The sequence below is a fragment of the Curcuma longa genome, chromosome 16 (genome assembly GCF_044706935.1).
Source record: "Curcuma longa cultivar G26 ecotype Majalengka, Jawa Barat chromosome 16, ITB_CL_G26_1.1, whole genome shotgun sequence".
Lineage (NCBI taxonomy): Eukaryota > Viridiplantae > Streptophyta > Magnoliopsida > Zingiberales > Zingiberaceae > Curcuma > Curcuma longa.
In genome coordinates, this window is record NC_133876.1 from 10,257,145 (window position 1) to 10,283,037 (window position 25,893).

The 25,893-nt window shown below is 38.8% G+C and overlaps 2 protein-coding genes and 1 long non-coding RNA gene across 3 annotated transcripts; 2 read left to right on the forward strand and 1 right to left on the reverse strand.

Annotated features, from left to right (window-relative positions):
- Positions 1-240: 240 nt before the first annotated feature.
- Positions 241-7,287, forward strand: LOC141847317 (vacuolar cation/proton exchanger 3-like). Its single transcript, XM_074735330.1, has 12 exons — positions 241-407; positions 1,458-1,718; positions 2,098-2,165; positions 2,229-2,257; positions 2,380-2,576; positions 2,670-2,882; positions 3,700-3,831; positions 4,907-5,023; positions 5,116-5,169; positions 5,749-5,865; positions 6,142-6,235; positions 6,930-7,287. Exons 1-12 carry the CDS (start codon positions 405-407, stop codon positions 6,935-6,937), a joined length of 1,293 nt encoding a protein of 430 aa, XP_074591431.1. The 5' UTR covers positions 241-404; the 3' UTR covers positions 6,938-7,287.
- LOC141847316 (pollen receptor-like kinase 3) lies at positions 6,996-10,395 on the forward strand. Its single transcript, XM_074735329.1, has 3 exons — positions 6,996-7,078; positions 7,484-8,959; positions 9,687-10,395. Exons 2-3 carry the CDS (start codon positions 7,651-7,653, stop codon positions 10,316-10,318), a joined length of 1,941 nt encoding a protein of 646 aa, XP_074591430.1. The 5' UTR covers positions 6,996-7,078; positions 7,484-7,650; the 3' UTR covers positions 10,319-10,395.
- A 13,653-nt stretch (positions 10,396-24,048) lies between these two features.
- LOC141846869 (uncharacterized) lies at positions 24,049-25,373 on the reverse strand. The gene is made up of 3 exons (XR_012603375.1): positions 25,272-25,373; positions 24,484-25,187; positions 24,049-24,378 (listed from the first exon to the last, which is right to left on the reverse strand). It is a non-coding gene; the product is annotated as an uncharacterized LOC141846869 (long non-coding RNA).
- Between the last annotated feature and the right edge of the window lie 520 nt (positions 25,374-25,893).

Here is a 25,893-nt window from a genome sequence, read left to right on the forward strand (position 1 = left end):
ATGTGGTCCCACTTTTTGCTTGGTGGAGAACACGTCGAGCTTGGTTGAGACAGCGACAGCTGATCTGACGTAGTCAAGATAGGGCCCGAGGCGACTGCTTCGCTCCCCCCGAAGCTTCGCAGAAGCTTCCAATTGGCGCGTCCTCAAATCTCCGCCGTCCTTGTTCGAGTGGAGCCGAATTCGTAAACTGACGGCGATCTTCCAAAAAAAGTCTTCAATTTGGAGAGGGAAAAAGGGCAGAAATTAAGATCAACAGCGGAAGCGGAGAAAGAGATGGGTTTGATTGGATTTGAAGTATAGCGGCAAAGCTTCGTCTTCGTCTCAGTTTATATCGATTTGCTCCTCGCTTTGCCTTGCTGTACCTTCTCTTGATCTCCTTCGTTCGAGAGAGCAAAGAGTGAAAAATGGTAGCTTGGTTTATTTTGTTTCCGATATCTATCTCCATGCTGTTTGTAGATCTCTGTTGGACTTGAATTGTTCATTTTTGGTATATAACGCTTGCGGACACTGAATCTTTCATTTCCAAATGAATGTCCGAAACCTGGTGATAGATATTGAGATTACGTTGTTATAAAGAAGGTGGATCTGTAACTCAATATCTTGTGACTCGAAATTTGGTGTAGCAATCAGAAGAATCTGAGATCATGCCGATTGCAGAGTCCTCTAGCGCCAACCTACTTTGTTTCCCGGGACCAACTTGCATAATAAAGAGAAATCATTGGATGGCTTCTTCGCAGTCATCCTTTGATGGTCAAATAAGATTCGTGTAGGAATTCAAGCCTTAACTGTGAGGCTGAGACTTCTTGTTTATAGGGGTTCTTTTCTTTTGCCTAGTTAGTCATTGCCTATATTAGTTTACAAATGATGTGGACAATCATGTGATCATTGTATTATTATTTTTATTTCTTTTTTAATCTTTGGCATCTTCACATAATGGTTTTTTGTTTGATGTCGCCTTCTTCATTGCCTAAAACTCAAATTCATTTTCTTGATTCATTCTGATCTCGACCCAGAGTTATGATATAGAACTTTTTCTTAGACTATAATCAATGATTTATTCCCATCAGTACTATTGCAAATGAGCTTAGATCCATTTGATACTAATCCTAGTATGATAGAAGTATACATATTGCAACCATTCTTTGCAAATTAAGTTGGTTAGTTCCTATCTGGGTTAGGTTGATCAGGATCTGCAAATCCCAATACATAATTTGTTGATTTCTCAAAGGTTTCGAGGACTAGCAAGTGCACATAGATGGGCCCAGAAGATCCTATCCTTGTGATATTGTGAACTTTGTAGTGGCTGGTCCACTATTGGACTTATTTCTTTAAGCACTACTTCAACCACTTCCATTTCTGAAAGAAAACATTTGAACGTATTTTTGCATGAAGAATCTTTACTACTAAATTTTTTTAGCTTCCAAAATATGATTGTTTTTTATGGATTAATTATACAGATGAGATCTGTGGATGAAGGGGAAAATTTTGCAATGGAGGTGGAGACAGTTGCTAATTCATCATTACCATCCACAAAGATTATCGCCTCTGAGATACTCCATAGTAGGCCTCTTTCAAATGTTGCCTATTCCAGGACCTTCTGGAGAATACTCAATGGACTTTCTAGGAGCATTAAAGTTGTTATTTTCTGTGCAAAAATTAATATTCTACTACCTTTTGGACCTCTGTCAATCATTCTCCACTTCCTCACCAAAAATCATGTAAGTCAAAATTCAGATATTGTTTGTACCTGTCATTTCCGTTTGTTTTATGGATTTTTTTTTCTGTCTCATAAAAATATTGACAAGCTTAAGTTAAACTAAGAAGTTTTTTTAGTCAACTACTGGACTGCCATGAAAATAAAACAAATGTCATATGGGAGTTGTTTCTGATTAATGATATTAATCAGTGAATTCTGACCATAGTGATTTAATATAGAATAACACTTAATCACTGACTGAAATAACAATTATGAGAACCTAATCGCAAGAATGCTAATCTTCTCTATTTAAGAAAGGTCAATCATATATCTTATTTTCCACTCCCTGGGATATTATCCTGAAACCATCTCTCTGATTATTCCTTTTCTGTTCATTTCAGGGATTAGTTTTCTGCTTCAGTTTGATAGGTATTATTCCTTTAGCTGAGCGTTTAGGATATGCAACAGAGTAAGTTATTCTATATTTGCAATGTTGTTTTTATCAAATGTACTCAGAATTTCCTTTTTACAGGCAACTTGCTGCTTACACTGGTAATACAGGTGAGCTAGATCTATCTATAACATATTATTCTGCCATCAAATATCTTTGAGTTTCTTTTTTTAATTTCCTTTTGGTTAGATGAATATATAATGTTAACTGTTTTTTTGCTTTGCAATTGCAGTTGGAGGATTGCTAAATGCCACCTTTGGTAATGCAACCGAAATGATAATAGCGATATATGCACTAAAAAGTGGAATGATCCGTGTTGTGCAGCAATCATTATTGGGCTCTATATTATCAAATATGCTACTAGTTCTTGGTTGTGCTTTTTTTGCTGGTGGTATTGTTCACAACAAAAAAGATCAAATTTTCGACAAGGTAGTTCTTTTGGCTAACAAATGTTTACATTTTGCAAAATTTAGGATGGCTGTATCATGGTAACTGATATTTATGTAGATTTAATCATCTTAGGCTGCTGCTGTTGTAAACTCGGGGTTGTTGTTGATGGCTGTTATGGGTTTAACATTTCCTGCTGTCCTCCACTTCACCCGATCAGAGGTGCACTATGGAAAGTCAGAGGTTGCCCTTTCGAGGTTTAGCAGTGGTGTTATGCTTGTGGCATATGCAAGTTACCTTTTTTTCCAACTCAGGAGTCAGCAAAACAGCTACCATCCGGTTGCAGATGTGAGTGACTAGGAAAATATAATTGGAACTTTGATTACATGTATGCTCCTCTGCCCAGCTAACTTATTGTTTCATTTATGTCATAATCTTCCCCTGATTGATATGTAAGATTAGGAATAGCTGATATTTCATTCCAAGTTTTAAGTTTATGATATCCCACATGTATTTATATCGTATGCTTTCCCTGATTGATATGTATGATTAGGAATAGCTGATATCTTACACCAAATATAAGTTTATGATATTCTGCAGCTATTTTTATCGTATCCTTCCCCTGATTGATATATAGAAACAACTGCTATTTGATACTGCAACAGTCATTAATAGCATTAAGCACAGGAGTGCAATGCAATCCAAAATGCCAAGTCACTTAGATGTCTCTTGGTATTTATGCATATTTTAAGAACCTTTATTTATAGTTGTGAGACTAAGAGTTTAATCCTCTTCTCACTACCTACTCTATTTAACAAATAGATTGACTCTAGCTGCTTTGCTGTGTTGATTACCATAAATCTCCAAAAAATTCTCTCTATACTTTCTGAGCTAGCTCTTTCTTGAGTCAATACCTTTTAGTTAGCCATCAATTGAGAAGTAGCAAAGAAATTAAATTCATTTTTATGTCCCCCTTTTGCCCTTTATTGTCTTGCTACTGAAAACCTTAAGTGTATCTTTGATCCCTTTCTGTGTTTTTTCATAGCAAAAGGTAAAATGAGAGTTTATCTTACCATCTAAAGGCACATACCTTCTTGTTTGCTTGTTTTTTTTTTACTTCTGTACTTAATATATTTTAATTATTAAGTAGTGTTTTATCTTCTAGGAAGAAGGGCACAGTGAAGATTGTGATGAAGAAGAGCCTCCGGAGTTGAGCCAGTGGGAAGCAATATCATGGCTTGCAATTTTGACACTTTGGATCTCCATTCTTTCTGAGTACCTTGTTGATGCCATAGAAGTATGCCAATCTTACATTCATTATATCAAACAATTGTTTTTCTTGAAAGTAATCTTATCAGGCTATGTTTTCTGCAATGACTTATGTATTACATCTGTATCTGGACATGCATGTGGTCAAGCAATCCTCATATGGCTATATAGCTTTCAGCTAGATACAGTGGTTACTTTCTACATTACACTCGCCATACATAATTTATGAAATCCATGATTTGAGCTTGTGGCTTGATGCAATGTTTCACCAGGTGGATTATCTGAAGAGTGTTATTTTCTCTACAAATGCTGCACACCCTTTTGTGTGTCTTATAACAAACTAAGAGCTATGTTTTGGTAGTCATTTTAATCATGAGTCAATGGACTTTCAATTCTTCAAAAACTATTTGAAAGACCTAAGGGAATGACCACTGTCTTAAGATCTCGTTCTGGTGTTGGATATTGGTGGTAGGCTAAAATGAGATTTGGTGATGACCGGCATACTGTGTCAGTATGAGAGTTGGTGCCGACCAACATTGATCAGGGGATGTGGTGGAGATGGAGTGGAAGAGGCGACGGTAAAGGATGAATGGGAAGACCTGGAGGAAGGAGACAGATAAGGCAACCCATGAGCCCTCCGTAAATGGTCCAGGGTTTCAAACTTAAAACCTGTGAACCCTAGGGTTTTCTGTTCACACATAGGACCTTCCTTTTTATAACTCTGAGAAGCCGTAAGATGATCCTCACTTACGGACACCCTCCAATGTGGTTTTGCTGATGCTTCCACTGAGATCCTCATTTTTGAGGCCGATGTTAGTATTGGCACGCTGGAGGTGACAATGAGGGCAAAATGGAAGACCTTTATATGAATAGCTGTCATGTAAACATTACTGATTTACCTTTTTATGCCAATCCTTTGTACCAAGTGAATCCTAGTTTAAAACATGTCTGCAAATTATGCAGTTCTAAACTGTAGTATTTGGAGTAAAGTACTATGTGTTTCTAAACACTTTACAATTTGCCAAATTGATTCTGTGGTTGTCCATATGGAAACAATTCTAAATTTTTGGTATCTTATCCTCCTGTCTGCTATTTTTGTTTAGGGAGCTTCAGACACATTGCACCTTCCACTGGCCTTCATCAGTGTAATTTTGCTTCCTATTGTCGGAAATGCTGCTGAACACGCTAGTGCAATTATGTTTGCCATGAAGGATAAGCTTGTAAACAATCTGGAGGACACTGATTAATGTTGATTACTTTACACCAATTACAATCAGCTTACCTCTTTTTTTTCTCTCTCTCTCTCTTGTAGGATATTTCTCTAGGAGTTGCCATTGGATCATCAACTCAGATATCCATGTTTGTGGTAATGCTTTCATAACCTATCTATTTATACTTATTCCTTTAGGAGTTGCATTACAACAAGGGCATAGCCAACTACCCATATATTGAATTCTCTAGCCATTTGCCCATATATCAATTTGTGTGTAATTATTAAATTTATCATCGTGTCATCCATGGAATGCAATGAAAGATAGGGATATATAGAGAGTAGGAGGCATTCATGAACCTACAACATGTATTTTTAAATTCCAGTTTAGATGATTATCTGTCGCTTCCAAATGGAATAACTCAAGTTGTATGTTAAAAGACAAAGCCGCATGCTTTGTAGTAAGCTTTAAAAAAGTATGGATGAGTTTCAAGTTTATTGTGTGTGTGTGTGTGGTGTGTGTTCAAAATGCATGCTCCTCTAAAACATACTTCTAGTTTCACACCAGTAACAGAGTGCTAATTAAGCAATTCTGAATCTTTATGCAGTAATTTAATTTTGGTGTCTAATTACATTAACACTCTTTTATGGATCCTCTTTCTCAATGTCCATATTTCCTTCTTTTATATGATGTTACTGACGTGGGTTACCATTTTCTTGTGATAAAAATTGCAGATTCCTTTCACTGTGATTGTTGGTTGGATCATGGAGAAACAGATGGACCTAAATTTTCAGTTGTTTGAGACAGCATGTCTATTTATTACGGTGTTGGTTGTGGCATTCATGCTACAGGTTGGTTCTCAAATTGAAGCATGTTTTAGATCCAGGTCCATTAGATATTATATGTGGACTTCACTGTCTTATAGTTGTCATTTATTTTATGCAATCCTTGTACCAATAGAATTTCTTACTGTCGTGGATTCATTAGTCAATATACGCATCTTCTAGCACTTTGTTTAAAGATTTTGAATTTGGTAAAAAATTTTCCAGCCTTTTCTGTCGCATTTTCTGAATCAGAAGAGTTCAATACTAATTTTATATCAAATAATGGTTGTTTTTCTTTTTCAGGAGGGCACTGCAAACTACTTCAAAGGCTTAATGTTGATACTCTGCTACTTTATTGTTGCTGCAAGCTTCTATTTTCACACAGACCCCGCCGAAAGTAAGTGAAAGGAAACTCTTGGCATATGCTTCATGATTCCAATCTTTCTAGTTGAAAATAGTATAACAATATTTTTCATTACCAAAGGAGAATGTTCTAACCTTATATAGCCTTCCAACTTGATACCTAATGACTAGATTATTAGAATAACACTCACCCTAGGTGCGAGTATAGAAATCGATTGATGTATAGGAAAGGAAATGAAAGTCTCAGAGTCCAAAAAAATAAGATCACAGATCTAGACTTTGAACTTGTATTCTTGGGGGAAAAAAACACTCACCCTATGCAGAAATCAACTGGTTCTAAGGGTATCAGACTAAAAGTGGCACAGAAATTTTGAGTGCAATGCTAAAGTGGGGTTGGTATGAACTTTAAGGTCCGATTACTTGAATGGAAATATGAGAGAAAGGATCTTAAAATTACATATAAAGAAGCTTCATCATTTATGTACAAGGATCTAAAAATTACATATAAGGAAAAAGTATGGATAGAATTGTGATATTTCTCACAGAGTTTCCCTTCCATTTATGATTCATTGAAGTAATTGACAGAAACAGACATCAACTCTACTCCTTAATTCTTCTTGAAGTCTTGCAGTAAATACAGATGAACAGATTTATGAAAAAGAATTATAAAAAGATCAACAAAATCATGATATCAACTCATCAACTTCACATTTTTACTATATTTTCAGGTGACTAATCCGCCGAGGAGAAGCTAATCTCATCACACAATTAACCAACTAATTACATCACGCTGGGGGCCGACTCATTTGTTGCTAAGCTCAAATATATATACGCTCCCATAAACTCATTTGAAGGAATCAGCCAGCAAAATTTAGAGGTCCTCTTCTCTCTCTCTCTCTCTCTTTTTGTTTTAATTTCTGTTTTCCCCCCCCTTTAATATCATGTAAGTTCATAGTTGAAGGTGAACATTGTCGTCAAGATCATTGGAATTTCTTTCCAAGTACCTTTTGTATGATTTATATTTTGATTCTGTTGATATGGAAAAGATATTACTGTGACTAAATTTTTGTTTGAGATGATTAAACTTTGTCACATACATTCAGTTTCAATTTATTCAGATTGTGGCAATTTATAAATATTAAAATTTTAAAGAGCATTTAATGAAAATATTAATTTAATAATATTTTTTGTTTTTACATTCAGTTTTATTTATGTTATATTTAAGCATTTGCTTATAAATTTGGAATTATTTATTATTTGACCACAATTTGGTGTTGACCAGGTCAACGCATGCCATCTTGGATGTGTGTCTGTCTCCCTATTCTTGTCCATGTACAACTCTCCTTCCTCCTCCTCCTTCTCTAGCTCTCACCCATCCGCCATGACCAAGGCCGAGACAAGGCACCGGATACATCGCAAGAATCCAGCGGCCTCCCTCCCTTGGCCGCCATGGTCTTCCTCCACCGCCGTCCCCGGCGCCATTGTGTTCTGCTTCTCCTCGTACTCCTGCAGGTGCTCACACCGGCATGCTTCAGCGACGACACGGCGTCGCCGGAGACTGCCGCGCTGCTGCTGCTCAAGAACTCCTTCACGAACGCGACGAACTTGTCTTCGTGGACCAATTCCACCGGAGGCCCCTGCGACAGCCGCTGGGACGGCGTCATTTGCCAGAAAGGTAGCGTCGCCGGCCTCGACCTCGCCGGCGAAGGCCTCTCTGGTGCCATCGACGTCGACGCGCTCGCCCAACTCGCCAACCTACGCACCGTAAGCTTCGCCGATAACAATTTCTCTGGCCGCATTCCGGCCCTCAACCGCCTTCACGCCCTCAGGGCCATCTACCTGTCCCGCAACCGCTTCGCCGGCGACATCCCCGGCGATTTCTTCGACAGCATGACTCGCCTCAAGAAGCTCTGTATCAATGACAACGACTTCACCGGCTTGATTCCTTACTCGCTGTCCAAGGCTTCGGGCATGATGGAGCTCCAGCTGCAGAACAACCACTTCACCGGGACGATTCCGGCGCTCGTGCTGCCGTCTCTTTCCGCCTTCAACGTGTCGAACAACGAGCTCGAGGGGGTGATCCCTGATGTGTACTCCAAGTTTAACGCGAGCTCGTTCCTCGGCAATGAGAACTTGTGCGGGGAGGCGCAGTTCGGCGACCTGCAGCCCTGCAAGGAAGAAGAGGAGGCGAGCAACGGGAAGGTGGCGGCGATCTTTATGCTCGTCGTCTTCCTCATCTGCTTGGTTGTTTACTTAATCACGACGCGGGAGCAGAAGGGGGAGGAGCCGATGGATCTCGATGCGATGAATGACGAGAAAGGGATGGAAGCAGCGAAAGAGGTGAGATTCCGGCGAGTTCAGAGCGCTGCGAAAGAGGAGGAGGTGGGGCAGTCGCGAAGGATGAGCTCGGCGGAGAACGGTGGCGGCGGAGGTGGGGCGGGCGACTTGGTGATGGTGAACGAGGCAAAGGGGGTGTTTGGCCTGCCGGAATTGATGAAGGCATCGGCGGAGGTGATGGGTGGCGGGGGGATGGGGTCGGCGTATAAGGCGGTGATGACGAGCGGCGTCGCGGTGGTGGTGAAGCGGATGCGGGACATGAACCGGATGGGGAAGGAGGCCTTCGACGGCCATCTCCGGCGGCTGGGGAGCCTTAACCACCCCAACCTGCTGCCGCCTCTGGCGTACCATTACCGCAAGGATGAGAAGCTGTTCGTCTACGAGTACATCCCCAAGGGAAGCTTGCTCTACGTCCTCCATGGTAAGAAAGAAGCTCTGAGAAATTTTCATTTTACCCCTCACATCTATCTAATTTTCATTTCACATGCAACTTGGCATGTTGGTTTGATGTTGGATTTTTTCATGCTGCATATTATTTCTAGATAAGAGCAACAATATGTAGCATGGAAAAGTTCGAATCTTGAAATCAACATGACACACTCAATTGCATGCATGACCACATTCATGCAGTGGAACCCACAACCATATAGTGTCATGTTGGTTTCATGTTAAATTTTTTCATACTACATATCATTTCTAAGAGCAACAATATGCATTATGAAAAAGTCCAATATGAAATCAACATGACACACTCAACTGAATGCATTGGATCCCACATCCATGCATGGGACCCACAACCATGCAGTGTGTAATGTTGATTTCATATTGGATTTTTTCATGTTGTATATCATTTCTCGGTAAGAGCAACAATATGCAGCATGAAAAAGTCCAACATGAAATCAACATAACATACTCAATTACATGCATTGAGTTTCACATCCAAGCAGTGAGACCCATAATCATGCAATGTGTCATGTTGGTTTCATGTTGAATTTTTTCATACTACATATCATTTCTCCTCGGATAAACGGAGAGGAGTATTTTTTTCTTATTTTGTAAACTACGGGGGGCAAGATGAAATTTTATCGTGTTGCAATTTCTCCAGCGGTGGATTTTACAATTGATCTCCGGCGATGTATTGATTTCAGGCGACCGAGGGCTCGATCACGCGTCGCTGGATTGGCCGACCCGAGTAAAGATCGCGAAGGGCGTCGCGCGCGGGCTTTCCCACCTCCACGCCGAGTTCCCCTCCGACGACGCGGCGGCGGCGCCGCAGCACGGCAACCTCAAGTCCAGCAACGTCCTGCTCGCTCCCGACTTCGAGCCGCTCCTCGTCGACTACGGCTTCCTGCCGTTACTCAACCCCGCAGCGATGACCATGCAGGCCCACCGGGCGCCCGAGGTCGCCGGCGGCGGCGGGCCGGCGACGTCCCGGTCCGACGTCTTCTGCCTCGGCGTCGTCCTCCTCGAGCTCCTCACCGGCAAGTTCCCGTCGCAGTACCTCGGCGAAGGCGCCAAGGCCGGAGGCGGCGGCACCGACGTCGTCCACTGGGCGACGTACGCCGTTGGGGAGGGGAGGGAGGCGGAGATACTGGACCCCACGATCGTCGCCGGGCCACATGCCGCCGTGTGGGTGCCGGAGATGAAGCGGCTGGTTCGTGTGGGGGTGGACTGCTCCGCGGCGGAGCCCGAGCGGAGAATCGAGCTGCGGGAGGCGGTGGCGCGCATAGAGGAGGTGGCGGCGGGCGTGAGGGATGGCGCTGGGGAGCGGCCGAGCTAGCCAGGTAACACGTGGAGGGACACGTCATACGATGAAGATTTGATTCAAAAAGCTTTAGAAATGAAACCCCAACGAAATATAGGACAATTTAGTATTATCTATTTTCTCAAAATTCATTATTATTATTTTTTAAAAGTTTGTAAATAAGTGCTATAGCAATGACTTTTTATCGACTCAATTAATTGATTAAACTTTTTTATATAATGTAATTTAACTTTTAAATAGTTATATTTTATGTAATTTTATATTTAGTACATTTAAAATGATGAAGATTTACTAAATTATTTGAAATAAATATATTAATTTATAAACTAGTCAATCCATTTAACTTAAATTCAAATTCGTAAATTTACGAATGTATTTTATTTGCGAGTAATGCTATCTATTGCCACTTGTAATGCTCATGATGCATGTTCGAGTTCATAGAGCTATTTATTATATATTTCAAAATTTTATTTAAACAATATTTCAGTAAAAAATAGAATCTGCCACCTCAATGGTCTCACACAGTCGACCACACGATCATTTATGAGGAGGTAAATCGAGAAGCTGCAGTTGGTCACGACGGAGAAGAACATTGTCTCGATTTAGTCGAGATTCGATCCTTGTCCATTTCTATAACTCTGCTCTATCGTAACCAACTCAATTATGTCCGAAGGCAAACAAGAGCTCATCAATTATTTAAATTTTAATTCTTTTGTGCCAACTCAAACTTTGTAGTTTTAATGTTCTCAAGACGGAGCTTTTATCTTGTTTTGAAGAATATATGAATCTTTTATCACCGAGTAAACCCTAAAGTGTTCGAGGAGACTTCACTAGATGAACTAGGTTCATCTAATGCAGCATCAAGATTGGTATTAGAAGAATTGTAGTTGAACCAAGAATGATCATAGCAAGCCAAGTGTGACTAGTAAGATTATGGACTAGTACCGAACCTTAGTAAGGGCATGTCAGTGTTGTTAGTGAATCTAAAATGTATTGTGCTCAGCCTAAGATAACCACCGAGTTACTCGAGGAGACACAAAAGACATCTCCCCGTTGATAATTGTTCCTTTTCTACCTTACGAGACAGACCGAGGCACACAACTGTGTGAGATTTGTCAACAAAGACACATAGATGTAACTCATCTAGCCACCGCGCCATCACAAACCCTAGCAAGGCTAAACACAGCATGAAGGCCTTACCACAAGACAACTTGATAGAAGGAAGTATTGAGAGCAACAACTCCTTAATGGCATGCAACCACCAAACAGTGCACAATTCTCTCTTCTTCTCTTCTCCTCTACAACCTTGGAAGGGGTTTCCCTCCTCGTTCTCTATAATTGAAGCAATAAATCAAAAGCTACCGTAATCTCCAAGTCCAATTTATGCTTCCACATGTTAAGATTCAAGGGAATTCACATATATCTTCACATTGATATGATATTATTCACTTTGAATTTAATCACTCATGATTTTGTTTTTAGATTGTACTTAAAAAGTCTGATACTAATTGAGATATCTTCTATTTTATAACCTTAGAATCTTTCCTATACATTTCTAATGTGAGATTTTGATTGTATCCCAACATCATATTCAGACAAACAGTTTGGAACTCAATGGCAAAACAGAAGAACATTGTTGGAGTGCAACCCTAAACTACATGGATTGATTGTTCCAGTGAAGGGCTTGGAAGCAATCTGTTTAGCCGGAAAAACCATGAACTGAAGGGTCACTGACCCGTCGGGTAGTGTAAGTGTTGTAAGCAACAAAGGTTATATTCCCTACGTTACATACACATTGTAGCAGTAACAGTTTACATCAGCTCCAAAGCCTTGAACAAGTCTGACTTTATACCTCTCTATATCACCTTTAGCATCACGTTTAGTCTTAAAGACTCATTTACAACCTACAGTTTTGCAACCATCGGGTAATACCACCAAATCTCAAACATCATTCTTTCTCATAGAAGCTACTTCATCTTCCATAGCAATCAACCACTGTGAACTATGAGAATCAGAAACAGCTTCATAGAAAGTAATAGGATCAGAATCCTTAACACTAGTAAACTCATGTTCCTATAAATAAACAACATAATCCTTGAATCTGGTAGATCCAGTAGATGTGGGAACACGCTCAGATTGCCTAAATTGAGGCACAACAATTTCAGGATTCTGAACATCATGGTCAACATGTAGATCAACATGTGCATCAACAATAGGATTAGTGGTTTCATCATGAGTGAGAACGACTGACATAGACTCAGGCAAAAGAGCAATAGGTACAAGAATAGCGACATGCTCTTCTCCAAAGCTAACAACACGTGGCTCCTGAGTTACAACATGTTTTGAATCATTTTCAAAATAGACAACACGATCAGATTCAATAACTCTAGTGGTATGATCAGGACAATAAAATTTAGAACCCCTTGATCCAATATAATATCCTACAAAGAAATCACTAATCGTTTTAGAATCAAGCTTCTTTATTTCTGGATTATAGAACCTAACTTCTGCTTTACAACCCCAGACACGAAAATGTTTCAAAGTAGGTTTTCTCCCTGTCATAAGTTCATATGGAGTCCTTGGAACTGATTTACTTAGTACATGATTTAAAATATAAGCTGCTGTCTTCAAGGCTTCTCTCCACAGAAAATCAGGAAGACCAATTCAGTATAATAAAAGCTTTTGGATATTTATTAGTAACATAGAGATGACTTCATATATAATCTCAGAAGTTTCTCACTATATTCCATCCAAAAGTCTACTGACTATTGGATGATTTTGCTGCATCTTTCTGAAGTTGTCATTCATTGTCCATTAACATAATCATGCTGTAAGTTTGCTAGCAAATTTGTTAAGGTAAAGGTAGCTTATTGTAGAGTTTCTCGGGTAACATTGATTGAACTCTGCGTGATCCAAATTCCAGTTAGATAAATAATAAGCCTCAAGAGTACCTCGTGATCAATTATTGGTAGTAGCCCAGTTGACATGTATGTTCACTGATAAAATCCATATGTCAACTCTACTTTAAGTACAATTAGTGACTTGGCAGAGAACGATCCTATCACCATTCTAGATTCTGAACTTAGTACTTGCATGTTTTATATCTCACCTTTTGGGATGTTTGGATTTACTTTATGTTGTGGATGCTTAGTCTAACTTTACATGATGAGTTATGATTTCTGGTTAAGAATGATATGCTATGTCTCTTTTAGTTAGAACTAGATATCCAGACATGCTTGAATTAGTTTTGAATTAGAAAGGTTTATTAGAGATACCCAGACATGCTTGAATTAGTTTTGAATTAGAAAGGTTTATTAGAAATGTTTTTAATCGCATATGAATACATCAGTATCATGTATGAATGTTTAATTTCCGCTGCAATGTTTGTGATTCATATGTATAATTGTATGAACGAAAAAGAAAAGAAAATGTAGTGTAGCGTCCGCCACCCCACCTAAGCGCGGGTGTTACAATCTATACATACACTTATATTTTACTGTCACTATAAGTTTTAGCTACGCATATATAAACTGTAGGTAAAGATAACATATCGCCACAGATATATGACACCGTCGCTATAGGTTATAGGGACAGATATCAATACTGTGGCTATTAGATATCTATACCTACACTTATATGTTATTGTCACTATAAGTTTTAGCTACGCATATATAAACTGTAGATAAAGATAATATATCGCCATAGATATATGACACCATCGCTATAGGTTATAGGGACAGATATTAATACTGTTGCTATTGAATATTTATACTTACACTTATATTTTACTGTCACTATAAGTTTTAGCTACGCATATAAAAACTGTGAGTAAAAATAACATATAACCACATATATATGACACAATCACTATAAGTAATATGGACAGATATTAATACTATGGCTATTGGATATTTATACCTACACTTATATTTTATTATGGATAAAATTAGCATATACCTATACTTATAATTTACTGTCATTATAAATTTCACTATTATTATAAATAAATTTTAATGATATTTATCAAAATAAATTATTTTAAATAATATAAAAGTATCATATTAAACTATTTATGATGATAAATTTTATTAATGAAAAATCAAATCATAACATAAAAATATTAAATTATTCTAAAAGTGGAAGATCAGAGGAGAATTGAGAATGGATCAAGATCGAGAAATTGAAAAAATTGAATAAAAAGCCACAAACGACGGCGCTTCTAGATTTTTGCCAAAATTTTTTTTATTAATCCATCAAAACTGGCTGTAAATAGCTAAAATAGACTATAAACTAAAACCCTAGCTTGAAAAAATTAAAAATATCAAAAAAATAAAAAATTACTATAAATAGCAAAAATAACTTTGGAGATGTGGATGGAGTACTAAACGATGTCGGATGGATTCGAAAGTGGGCCGGTACAAGTATTATCTGGTACTAAATAAAGGTCTCTGAAAGAGTTTCGAAACACATCTGATTTTACCTCATTCTGATTTCCGAGACAAAAGTTATGATCCGTTGAAGTTCGACTACTCAGAAAGAGCTTCGAAATGCATCCGACCTCACTTCACCGTCTCTCTTCCATTGGCGTGTATTTTTTTTTTTCCTAAGTTATCCCTTTTACATCTTTTACTCTATTTTATCAATTTATTTTAATTGTTAATATCACTATTAGAAATTGATATTTTTTAATAATATTTAATATAAAATATCATTATAAATAATATTAACGATATCTATTAAAAAAGATTATATTTTTAATTAAAATATTATATCAAATTATTTATAATGATAAATTTTATCTTCACTGTACCCTATTTCCTTAATCCGATTCTCTAAAACCTATTCTACCGCTCCCTGCTACCGCTCCTCTTCGTAATTCTCTAACCCTAAAACCTATTCACCTTCCCCCGCCGCTGCCCTTCGCTGTTCGCCGTTCGCCGTTCGCCGTTCGCCGTTCGCCGTTCGCCGTTCGCCGTTCGCCGTTCGCCGCTCTCCACTCCCCTTCGGTGTTCTCCGCTCTCCACTCCCCTTGGCCGTTGCTCGCGCATCTCCTAGCCGCTCTCCACTGCCCTTCGCTTTCGCCGCTGCCCTTCGCTTTCGCCACTGCCCTTCGCGTCGCTGCCCTTTGCGCCAGTCTGAGGTAATATATATAATATGAGTTATCTTCTGTATTCTGATGATCCAGTCGGAACTTTTGCTTATTGAGATCGCTGGCTAACTGAAATACCTTTCCAAGTATGCCACAGGAAACTGCTTTCTTATTTAGTGTTCCAACGATGCCACAGTGAACTAACGTAATAAAATTACCCTAGCCTTGGAAGCCCCCTACTTTGTGGTTCATCTACATCTTGTTGTGGCTGGCATAGTTGAAGATGAATGGGCACAGTTGCTTCACCTGCTATATTGAAATTATATGGAATATAACTTCTATCAATATCATCCATTCCCCTTGCATCATGAACCTGACATTGGTCATTAAATATTTATGTTCAACTTAATAATTCAAAATCAACGAGTATTTATAATGGCGTACTTTGTGACGCATTACTTATTTTGTAGTTCAATAGTTTCTTAATGAAAAAGGTTTACCTTCTTGTATAGTTCAATATTATCCTGCTGCATAAGCTTTCCCTGCGATAAACCAGTATTTGGGTGAATCATATGTAGCATTGTAAACTTACTGATATATAGTGAAATAAACAACAACCTTGCGATCCAATTCTTGAATTGCTTCTATCAAAAGTTGATCCTGCAATTATTGGCACATGTAAAATATCTGATACCAAAAGGACTATAGATAAGCAAAACGATATCAAAGAAGACCTTTTTTATTCTGACACTACACAAGCTTGTTTCTAATTTGGACTCAAGATTTTGTAGATCTTTGACGCTTAGCCCAGAGAGATCCTGCCCAATCAACTGCCTGCAATTATCAATAATGATGGAATGACTCATTGATTTAAAACATTAGTTTTATGGCTATTTGGTTCTCTGTCCCTTGCACCTTCACTACTCTTGATGCATGTGGCTAAAGGTTGATTTGTTCAATAACAAGTTTTTAGTTCACAAGTAGTGGGTGTTTATATGCATTGTCCTGCTTAACGCACAATGCAAACTGGCAAAGTCAATTTAGTGCCTACAAGTAGCACCGTGTAGTTCAATTTTCAGATCTATAGAACTAGAAGCGTCTCAGTGGCACTAGAATTTTCCCGAGTCTATTTAATTATATTGTTCATGTCCTTAGGTAACTATGGTTTTACCCTATAGCTGTCATACGTGATACTTAAATGTGATTTTTAGTGCTTTGTCAGTGTTGGTCAGTGTAGGTCTTTGAAGTTTTGTGTTCTTGAAATCATGAAAACATACCAACTCATGTCCTTTGTAGTTGTATATAATGGAATAATCTGCATCTAAACCGCAAAGTTGAGCTAAAGTAGGAAGACTATCGATTCAGTATAATAAAAGCTTTTGGATATTTATTAGTAACATAGAGATGACTTCATATATAATCTCAGAAGTTTCTCACTATATTCCATCCAAAAGTCTACTGACTATTGGATGATTTTGCTGCATCTTTCTGAAGTTGTCATTCATTTTCTATTAACATAATCATGCTGTAAGTTTGCTAGCAAATTTGTTAAGGTAAAGGTAGCTTATTGTAGAGTTTCTCGGGTAACATTGATTGAACTCTGTGTGATCCAAATTCCAGTTAGATAAATAATAAGCCTCAAGAGTACCTCTTGATCAATTATTGGTAGTAGCCCAGTTGACATGTATGTTCACTGATAAAATCCATATGTCAACTCTACTTTAAGTACAATTAGTTAAAATTCACTAGTCAGATCATAATTGAAAAATTAGTGTATGCAAATGAAATAATAATAAAAAATTGGGTGCTGCAATTGTAACAATAAAATTTTATGTTGTGTTTGCTAATTAATCCTTTCTAAAAAATAAAAGCCATGGCTCATGTTCTCCGCCGCTTCTGAACTCCGCTGCTCTGACCCTCACCTTCGATTTTGGATCCCTCGACGTGCCCTAGTGAATCATCGCCTGCCTTTCCTTGTTTCTTCCATTTCCGCTTCTTCCTCTCTCCTTCAACTCGACGACCAATTCGTTCCTCTCGGCGCCCGCTCTAGTTTCTTGAAAGAGGTACGATTTCTTGCTTTCTTTTACATGCCATGAAAGTTAGGGTTCTCATCATTCTATCATCCTTATAAGATTTGATCCCATTCTTCGCAGACTGTTCCTGAGGAGAAATTTTGGCTGGAAAACGAGGTGATGAGCTATTATTTTGGCTTGGCATCAATTTAATTGCTGTTCCGAACGTGATCTTGAATGCTACTAAACTGATTTGGATGTTTTATGCTCATCTATTTCGTCTTTACTATTTCATGGCTTACCCAATTCACGACCCAAATATATTGGATTGTTTCATTAATAGCCTTAACTCACTATTTAATTTGACTTTGCTCTATTAATTCAACGTTATCAATAATAAAACAATTCTTCTCTGTACATAGGTGACATAGGTCATATGGACATAGTTAGCTTGTTGGGCTTACTTAAATGCTAGTCTTTAGCTTTTCCTTAATATTAGAAAATGAAGGAGCGGACTTTGGTTAGAGGTACCTCACTCGGTGACGAGATAATAAAGGAACCATTACCATAACCAAGATAATATAATAGATATATAATAACAAGAAAGAACCATCCATAATGTTATTAGATAAACTGAAATGAGACCGAGTTCATACAACCATTTATTTAAAACTAGAGACAACTATCTGTACTCATAAATGAAGGAAACTGACATAAACCAACAACTGAAGTAAAACAAACCAAAACGTAGTACGTCAAAGTCTCTGAGCAACTCTAACACAAACTGGACCAGGGTAGTATTAAATCTGTGCCTGCAAATCTGGAAGCCAAATAATGTAGAAGTTAGCCAAAGGCTAAGTGGGTAATTAGAATAGATGTGCATGAATATAATCTTAATTAAAAAGCAAAGGAATTAGAGTGGATCATGACTTCATTTTATCACATTCAGTTCTTGTACTATCCTCCAGTGATACATAGTATATTATCTGTGTATATACATATATATATATCTCTTTATCATTTTATTCATTTATTATCATCTGAAAATCAAGTAGTATTATTATTATTTATCATCACCAATAATCTCAATCTGATCAATTAATATGAACAGTATCAACATTTATATATTTAATTAAAATGTGCATAGCATGAGCCAATAACCTCAGAGTATAGCAATAACTCATATATGTGTAGGCTAATAGCCTCCTCAGAATATACTGTCGCATACGTTATCAAACGTACGGGCTTTCTCTCTAGCCCTCACCGGTGGAAGACAAAGTAAACACTGACCGTGGCCTCTGCTCTACCACAATAATATGTGATCGGTCAGTGCTCTGGACCGAGGGCTACATCACGCCACCACTCCTCAGGTGTACGGTCCAGTACTCTGGTAAAACTCTGGTATAAACTAGGCTCTTAATTAACACCTTTTAATCTTTATTATTTTCCCTTATCTCATTTCATATTATATCTCTTTTTCATCGATTATCATCAACATTGTATTTTCAATAGGTGTATTCATCATTTGGTCTAAACGACCACTCAATTCAAATTATTTATTGTTCACTCATGAATGTATCACCATCATGTTAACAGGTAAAGGAAGGTATCAATAGGTAAAAGCTAAGTATCAACAGAATAAAAGATTAACAACAAGAACTAAAATAAATCAAGCAATGTAATGATCGGTATCAATAGACAGAGTAAGTCAGAGTATCTATTAAATTTTGAAAACACCCTTTCCCATTTCAATCACCCCCAGATGAATCCCATGTGTGAACAAGAAAGTAAGTCAATTATTTTTACCCTTTTATGATTTAGTTATTTTCCCTGTTTCAGTATTTTAAATGTCACTTTAATCCCCTTTTTGAACATAGGTGTACAGTTATGCATAATACATTTTACTCTATTTATTCATGCACAAAGGTATATAAGAATCAAAAGACAGAATGTACCCACTTTTTGTATCTACCAAACTTCAAGTATCAGCAGATCAGCGTGCTCCACTCGAACCAGTATCTACACATAATAAAATAATTCAACTACTCAAAATACTATCTCATACGAATAATAACACAAAATTCTAAACATTGTTTACAACTCTAAGTCCACTAGTCAGTATTGATCCCGGTTCCTTGTCTATCTGGCGAAACTAGATGGCCCCTTCATTCGGCCCATTTTACTAGAAAAAGATAATCTATAAATTTAACAACCTTACTAATCTACCGGTTGTGCATTAAACTTTGCTTAATTCAAAATCTCTGAACACCAACAGATGCCATCAAGCACCCATCCATAAGGACATGATATCCGGTTGAACTCATGTATGCAAATAAATGCCTTCTGTATGCCAAAGGATTTATCCTTCAAACTTAAACTAATTACCTAATGCCCACCCTGTTCATCACCGTCATTCCCTTTTGTTGCCTTTATACTCTTTGATAAAATCAGGACAGTAAACTAGTAGGATGCTAGGATTTCAATTGCAAAGGGCAACATGAACAAACTAGAGATGCACTGCTAACTCAACTTCATTCTCAACGTTACTGGACGAAAACAGCAAGGAGACAGGCACAAAAGAAAGAGATCGGGAAAACCTAATGGGAATCGAGGCGCACTGCAGTGGCGTCGCGACGCAGTGCAGAGGGCGGCGGTGGTCGCGGCGTCGGTAACGTCGGCACAGGCAGCGGCGTCTCGATGTGGCGGCGTCGCAGCTCGCGGCGGAAGGGTCCACTGGTGGCGACGGCGGCGAGCGAAACAGGGAGAAGAAGGAGAAAGGAAGAAGAGCAGGCGGCGCGGCGGCGTCTTCGGCAAGAGGGGACGGCGTCGGTTAGGGCAGAAGGGGGTGGTCTCTCGACTCTTTAAATCTCTCCGCCCCTTTTTTTCCTTTCCGAAGAAGTCGCGAGATCGTGTCTCGCGCCCCCTTTTTTTTTTTTTATTATTATTATTATTTTTTTTTTTACCGATTATAACAAGAATACGAACGAAAGCAGAAGCAAGTTGAGATTCGTAAGAAAATGTAATGTGCCTTACATCTTCCTTTAATACACAATTTTTTTTTCTCTCTTGTGTTGACATTCCTTCTTTAAGTGGATTATCACTGTGACTTGACATGTTTTTACTCTCAATATGCATTTTGTTTTCATGATAGCCGACAAGTTGTCCTTTGTTTTTTCTAAAAACATTGATGAGATAGAGCTGTTAATTATCTCTCTGTCACACACACACATCCTGGTAATTCTAGAAGTTAGTGAGTTTTGTAACAATATGAAATTCTTGTTTGGAACAAGATATTCATCCTGGTACTACTCCATTACAAATCAAATTGAAGCACAAGGTCCAGTTCAATCAATATGGTTAGTTTCTCTTCAATCCACTTCTTTTGCGAGGCTAGTAACCATTTCCATATGCTTCTAACTAGGGGCAAAAACTAGGGGAAAATACTTATGCTGCTGATCCACAGTGGCCACTGGCTGGATATGAAGGGGAAAATACTTGTACTGATGTAGTAATCTCAACAATGTAGGAAAAACTAGGGGAAAATACTTGTACAAAGCCATGGCTTACTTATGCAATAAAGATAAGTCAGCCATGCTGCTTTTGACATGTTAAGATGGTTGTTTGTTGCTAGAGATTTTTTTGAAAAGAGCCAACCTTGTCTAGACACACTTGTAAGTCTCAAATTTCAAGCACCATTCAAGCAATTCATCTAGACCTATTTGTAAGGTATTACATAAAGAACAACAACCAAGTCTTTATCCCACTATGTGGGGTGGGCAAGGTATTCCATAAGGAACATATTTCTTATTCAAATGGCCTATGTTAGTGAAAGACAATTTTGAGGCCACATTGTGAGGTGGAAGATTATCTAAGAGACTGCACTACTTTTAATATGCTAGTTCAATAGCTTAACATTGCATGGAGGTGACCATGGAAGTGGGAAGGGTTGCTGATTCATTCTTGGTGATTGAGATGGATAATGTGGTAGTCAAGCAACATCAGTGGTGCACCATTCATTCTTTTCTCATCCTCTATTGCCGTCGCTTTCACCATGTTGGTATGCTTAGCATATGTGAACCTGTATCATGTGTCAACATGAATAAGAAGAATAAGAACCATTTTGGATACTTTAAATTATTATTAGCACTTATATAAAATTCATCATCGTCAAATTGTATTTGACCGAACAATTTTGGTTTGCTACATGATTTGATACTTGCTTTGACGTCTACAGAAGAAGACTATATCCTTCCTTATATTTTGTTAACAAAAAAGTGTCTTTGGTCTCCCTCGACAATTTAACTTAATTGATTCACCAATTTAGATTATTGAATCTATTGGTTGCCTTAAACAGGCCCACACAAATTATTTTCTTGCACTTTCTCATTTGTTGGAGCTACAATTAATTTCTAAAGTATAATTATTTTTTTTATTCTTGTATTTACTTTGAACATGAAGGGGAACCTTGGCGCAACGGTAAGGTTGCTGCCATGTGACCTAAAGGTCACGGGTTCAAATCCTGGAAACAGCCTCTTGCCAAAGGCAAGGTAAGGCTGCATACAATAGATCCTTTCCCCGAATCCCGCATGGCGGGAGCTTCATGCACCGGACTGCCCTTTGTATTTACTTTGAACATCTCTCATAAGATTACTTCTTAGCATACCATTGGACCAATCCACAAATATATGTTGGTTGTACCACAATTTTTTAAAAAGTTACATTTTACTCTAAGGAGCACATAACAATCACACAAGACTAAAGCTCCTCCCTGTTTCAACCATCACTAAATTTCTTCACCAATAACTTATTAAATAATATATCCCAAATATTTAAAAGTTATATTTTTGAATTTCATATCTTTTATTGAGCTTGTATTTTTTTTATTTATTTCATTTGATTTTGATTGTGTCGTGATTGCATATCAAACTCTCTTATGTTAATAAAAATCATATGTGATTGCATTTCCTTTGTCATTCAGGTCTAGGTGAATGAGTAACGACGCCGATGCGGCGGCCGTCGCCCGCCATCGCCGCCGCCGCCGCCGCCGCTGCAGCCGGTGACCACGCCACCGCCGCCGCATCTGCGGCCGCCGCCGTCGCAGCCGCTGCCGCATCCACGGCCGCCGCCGTCGCAGCCGCCGTTGTCGCCTCCGTCGCCACGGCCGCCCCCGCCGCTGCTGCTGCAGCCGGCGCCGCTACAGCCGCCGCTACAGCCGTCGCCGCCGCAGCCGCTGCCGCAACCCCCTTTGCACTCGCCACCGCGGCCCACTTCGCAGCCCACGTCGCAGCCGCCGCCGCCGCCCCCACCGCTGCAGTCGCCACCCCCGCCATTGCAGCCGCCGACCCCATCTATGCCCCCCCCCCAGCCACCACCCTCTCTGTCGCGGTCGCGGCCGCAGGCGCCGCCGCAGCCGTTACCGTGGTCGCAGCACCGCCTCCGCCCCCGCCTCCACCCTCGCCAGTGACATCGTTGCCGCCCTCGCCACCGGCCAGATGCCGCCGCCACCACCGTCCTTGTCGTCGTCTCAGTCGCCGCCGCCGCCCCCCACCCTGCCGCCCCCGGCTGCTGCTCCTGCTGCTGCCACCATGCCGGTTGAGTTGTAAACATTTTATGTTTTGAACACTAGAGGAGAGGCTAGCATTTTGCAAACTTTATTCACTTTTACTACAAGAGAAGACCTGAGAACTATAAAATTAAGGAGCATGCACTACTCTCTCTACTAGGGAATAATTCTTTTGCCCAGCTATTCCATTCTTTGAGATAGCAAAGTTATCAACATTGTTAGATATCTAGAATTCCTTTTAAGTTCTTTTTTCTTTGGACTCCTCCAATTAAACGTGACCTGTCGGTGTTATTGAATTTGCTGATTCAATTCAGCTTGCTTGTATTTTGCCCAAGGTCTCTTTTGATTCGATGCTTTCTTGTCCAGAAATCAACTGCCTCCTAGCGAACATGAGGAACTCCAGCTTGCTTGTGCTTGAGATCAACTCACATGTCATAGTTTAATCATTTGAGCTGAAACAGAGATGTATCGGTCCATAAATTGAAGATCTTGTCAAGTATCCACATAATTTATCAACAATGCCCTCCAAGAACATAAAAATTTGTGTGTAGCTTTGCTGATTGAAATGCTTAAAAGAGAGCTCGTTTCTCCAATTATTTGTAGCAGGTCTAACTTGATTATTTCCTAATACTTGTTGTATTGTAGTTCACAAGTCCAAAGACAATAATTAAAGTATTATTTCCTAATGCTCTTATAAATTTGGATAAGTCTGGACAGATTGCTACACACTCAGCACAATTGCTCTTGATCCTCCCAAAACTATCGCTTAAAGAAAACAGAACCTCACCTCTGGCCCTAGCATGAAAACTTTCAAATGCAACTGTTTGTGCAGACTTAAATCGGATTGGATGAAATGACAACCACATTCAAAGTTAATTAGAGTTGATTTGAGAAATATCTCCAGTCAATGGATACAATTTTGAAGACAAGCTGTGCGTAGCTGAGTAATCATATAGAGCTCGCAAGGTGGACATTTAAGATCACAACCTTTGCAAGAAGTTTCTTCAAACTTGATCACGACCATCAAATCCTACTAAAACCAACAGAAAAGTATCATAATGCAAGGACAACCAAGGTTTTACTAACTGCATCTTACATTCAAAACAGATACATTTTATAATTGATCCTTAGACAAAACCAGTACAAACTCTTGAAGATAGGCTGAAGGTAGCACAAAACTGTAACTACTTTTATGAATTCATCTCCTCATCCTCTTCAATCTTTGGTGCCAAATAATACCTAACATACCCATGTCTGCAATCTTATACTCAACCACGATGGGCAGATCAGAGGACAAACTGATTGTTACAGTCTCAGAGAGTGGTGTTGCCTTGGTGAAAGAGTTTAAGTACCTCAGAGCAAAGGTTAGTGACACAGGCTCTTGCATCTCTATGACGGTGGCTTCCTCAGGCTTCAGCATACAAAGACGATATTCAATTGTACAAGTGTATATTTTTAAGAAACATTTGATATGTTAAATTATACAAGTGTATATTATTTCTTTAATGCTCAATACCTTCAGAAGCTCAGACGATCGGAAACCACTTAACCACATGAAACAACGTTCCGCAGGGGTCGTCCACATGCCGGACAGTATGTGAGACACCGGATTTTGTACCAATGCTTTTCAGTCTGAATACTTCATTATAGTGAGACATAATAGATTCAACAAGAAGCCGTAGATCTTCATTGTTGGCTTGAGAATTTAGTGCTGATCTAAGCTCATTAATCTGCCTTTGATGATCCTCAAGCCACCGGGCATACTCCATGTCAAACACCAATGCGGCTTTAATAAAAAGAAAGCATGAGTAAGATCGTACATGAGGATATTACAACATAATTATACGAGAATATTACATCAGTTCAATAGCATGCTCTTCGAAAAGGGAAGCTTAACCATTGAGAAAGATAATGCCAACACAAATACTAACTCATTTGATCCAACAAATTTTCGAAGCACAATCGATAAATCTTCTAAGCTTCTATCTGAGTAAGCACTAGCACCACAGAGTCTAAAAACTTGATCACTAGATCAAACTACACCAGCAATAGCTTGGCATTAAATAACATCTACCAAATTTATGGAGTTAGCAAGAACAAACATCATTTGTCAATGCAAACTTATTCAAAGTGAAAAACAAAGTTGTTTTATGAAAATACCTTCTTCCTTAGGCGACTCTTTTTTGCGGCCTCGCGATTTTAAGCGAGTCTACGAAGTGACTGCTTTAGAGAGATGCAAATACATCAGCCATAATAAATTCTATAACGCAGAATTAGATAACTCTCACTCAATGTTTGAAGCACCTTTTGCTCCCCAGTTTTCCCCTTAGACACAGCAGAAGAATCGGCACAAAGTGTTGCACCTTGTTGGCCACTCCCTATCTGCATTACGATCTTCTCTCAGTAAGTCCGTAAACATGTATAACAATTTATTGTGGACATTTATAGCAGTAAGAAATTGTAACTAGAAGGAAATCTTCACCGTTTTGTCAATTCGTCCGCGTGCTGCTTTACGACCATCGTGGAATCTCCCCAGTGCTCAACCTGTCCTCTTGAGAATGCCATTCTACCGGCGGCGGCGGCAGCATCCAGCGCCGGCGCCGCTGATGCCACCATTTCCAGAGTTGCCATGCTCTGTCACGTATCCGTCTGAAAAAACTCAGCAACGACGGCAGCAAAGGAACATGGAGCTGAGAAAACGAGGTAATGATTAGTTAAGTCACCGCATGGCTTAAGCCCCCAGATTTTTATTTTATTTTATATATATATATATTTTAATTTTTTTAATTTTTATTTAGTTTTATTTTTAAATTAATTTTAATTTTATTTTTTCATTAATACTTATATATATATATATTTTAATTTTATTTAATTTTATTTTTAAATTAATTTTATTTATTATTTTTATTAATACTTATATGTATTA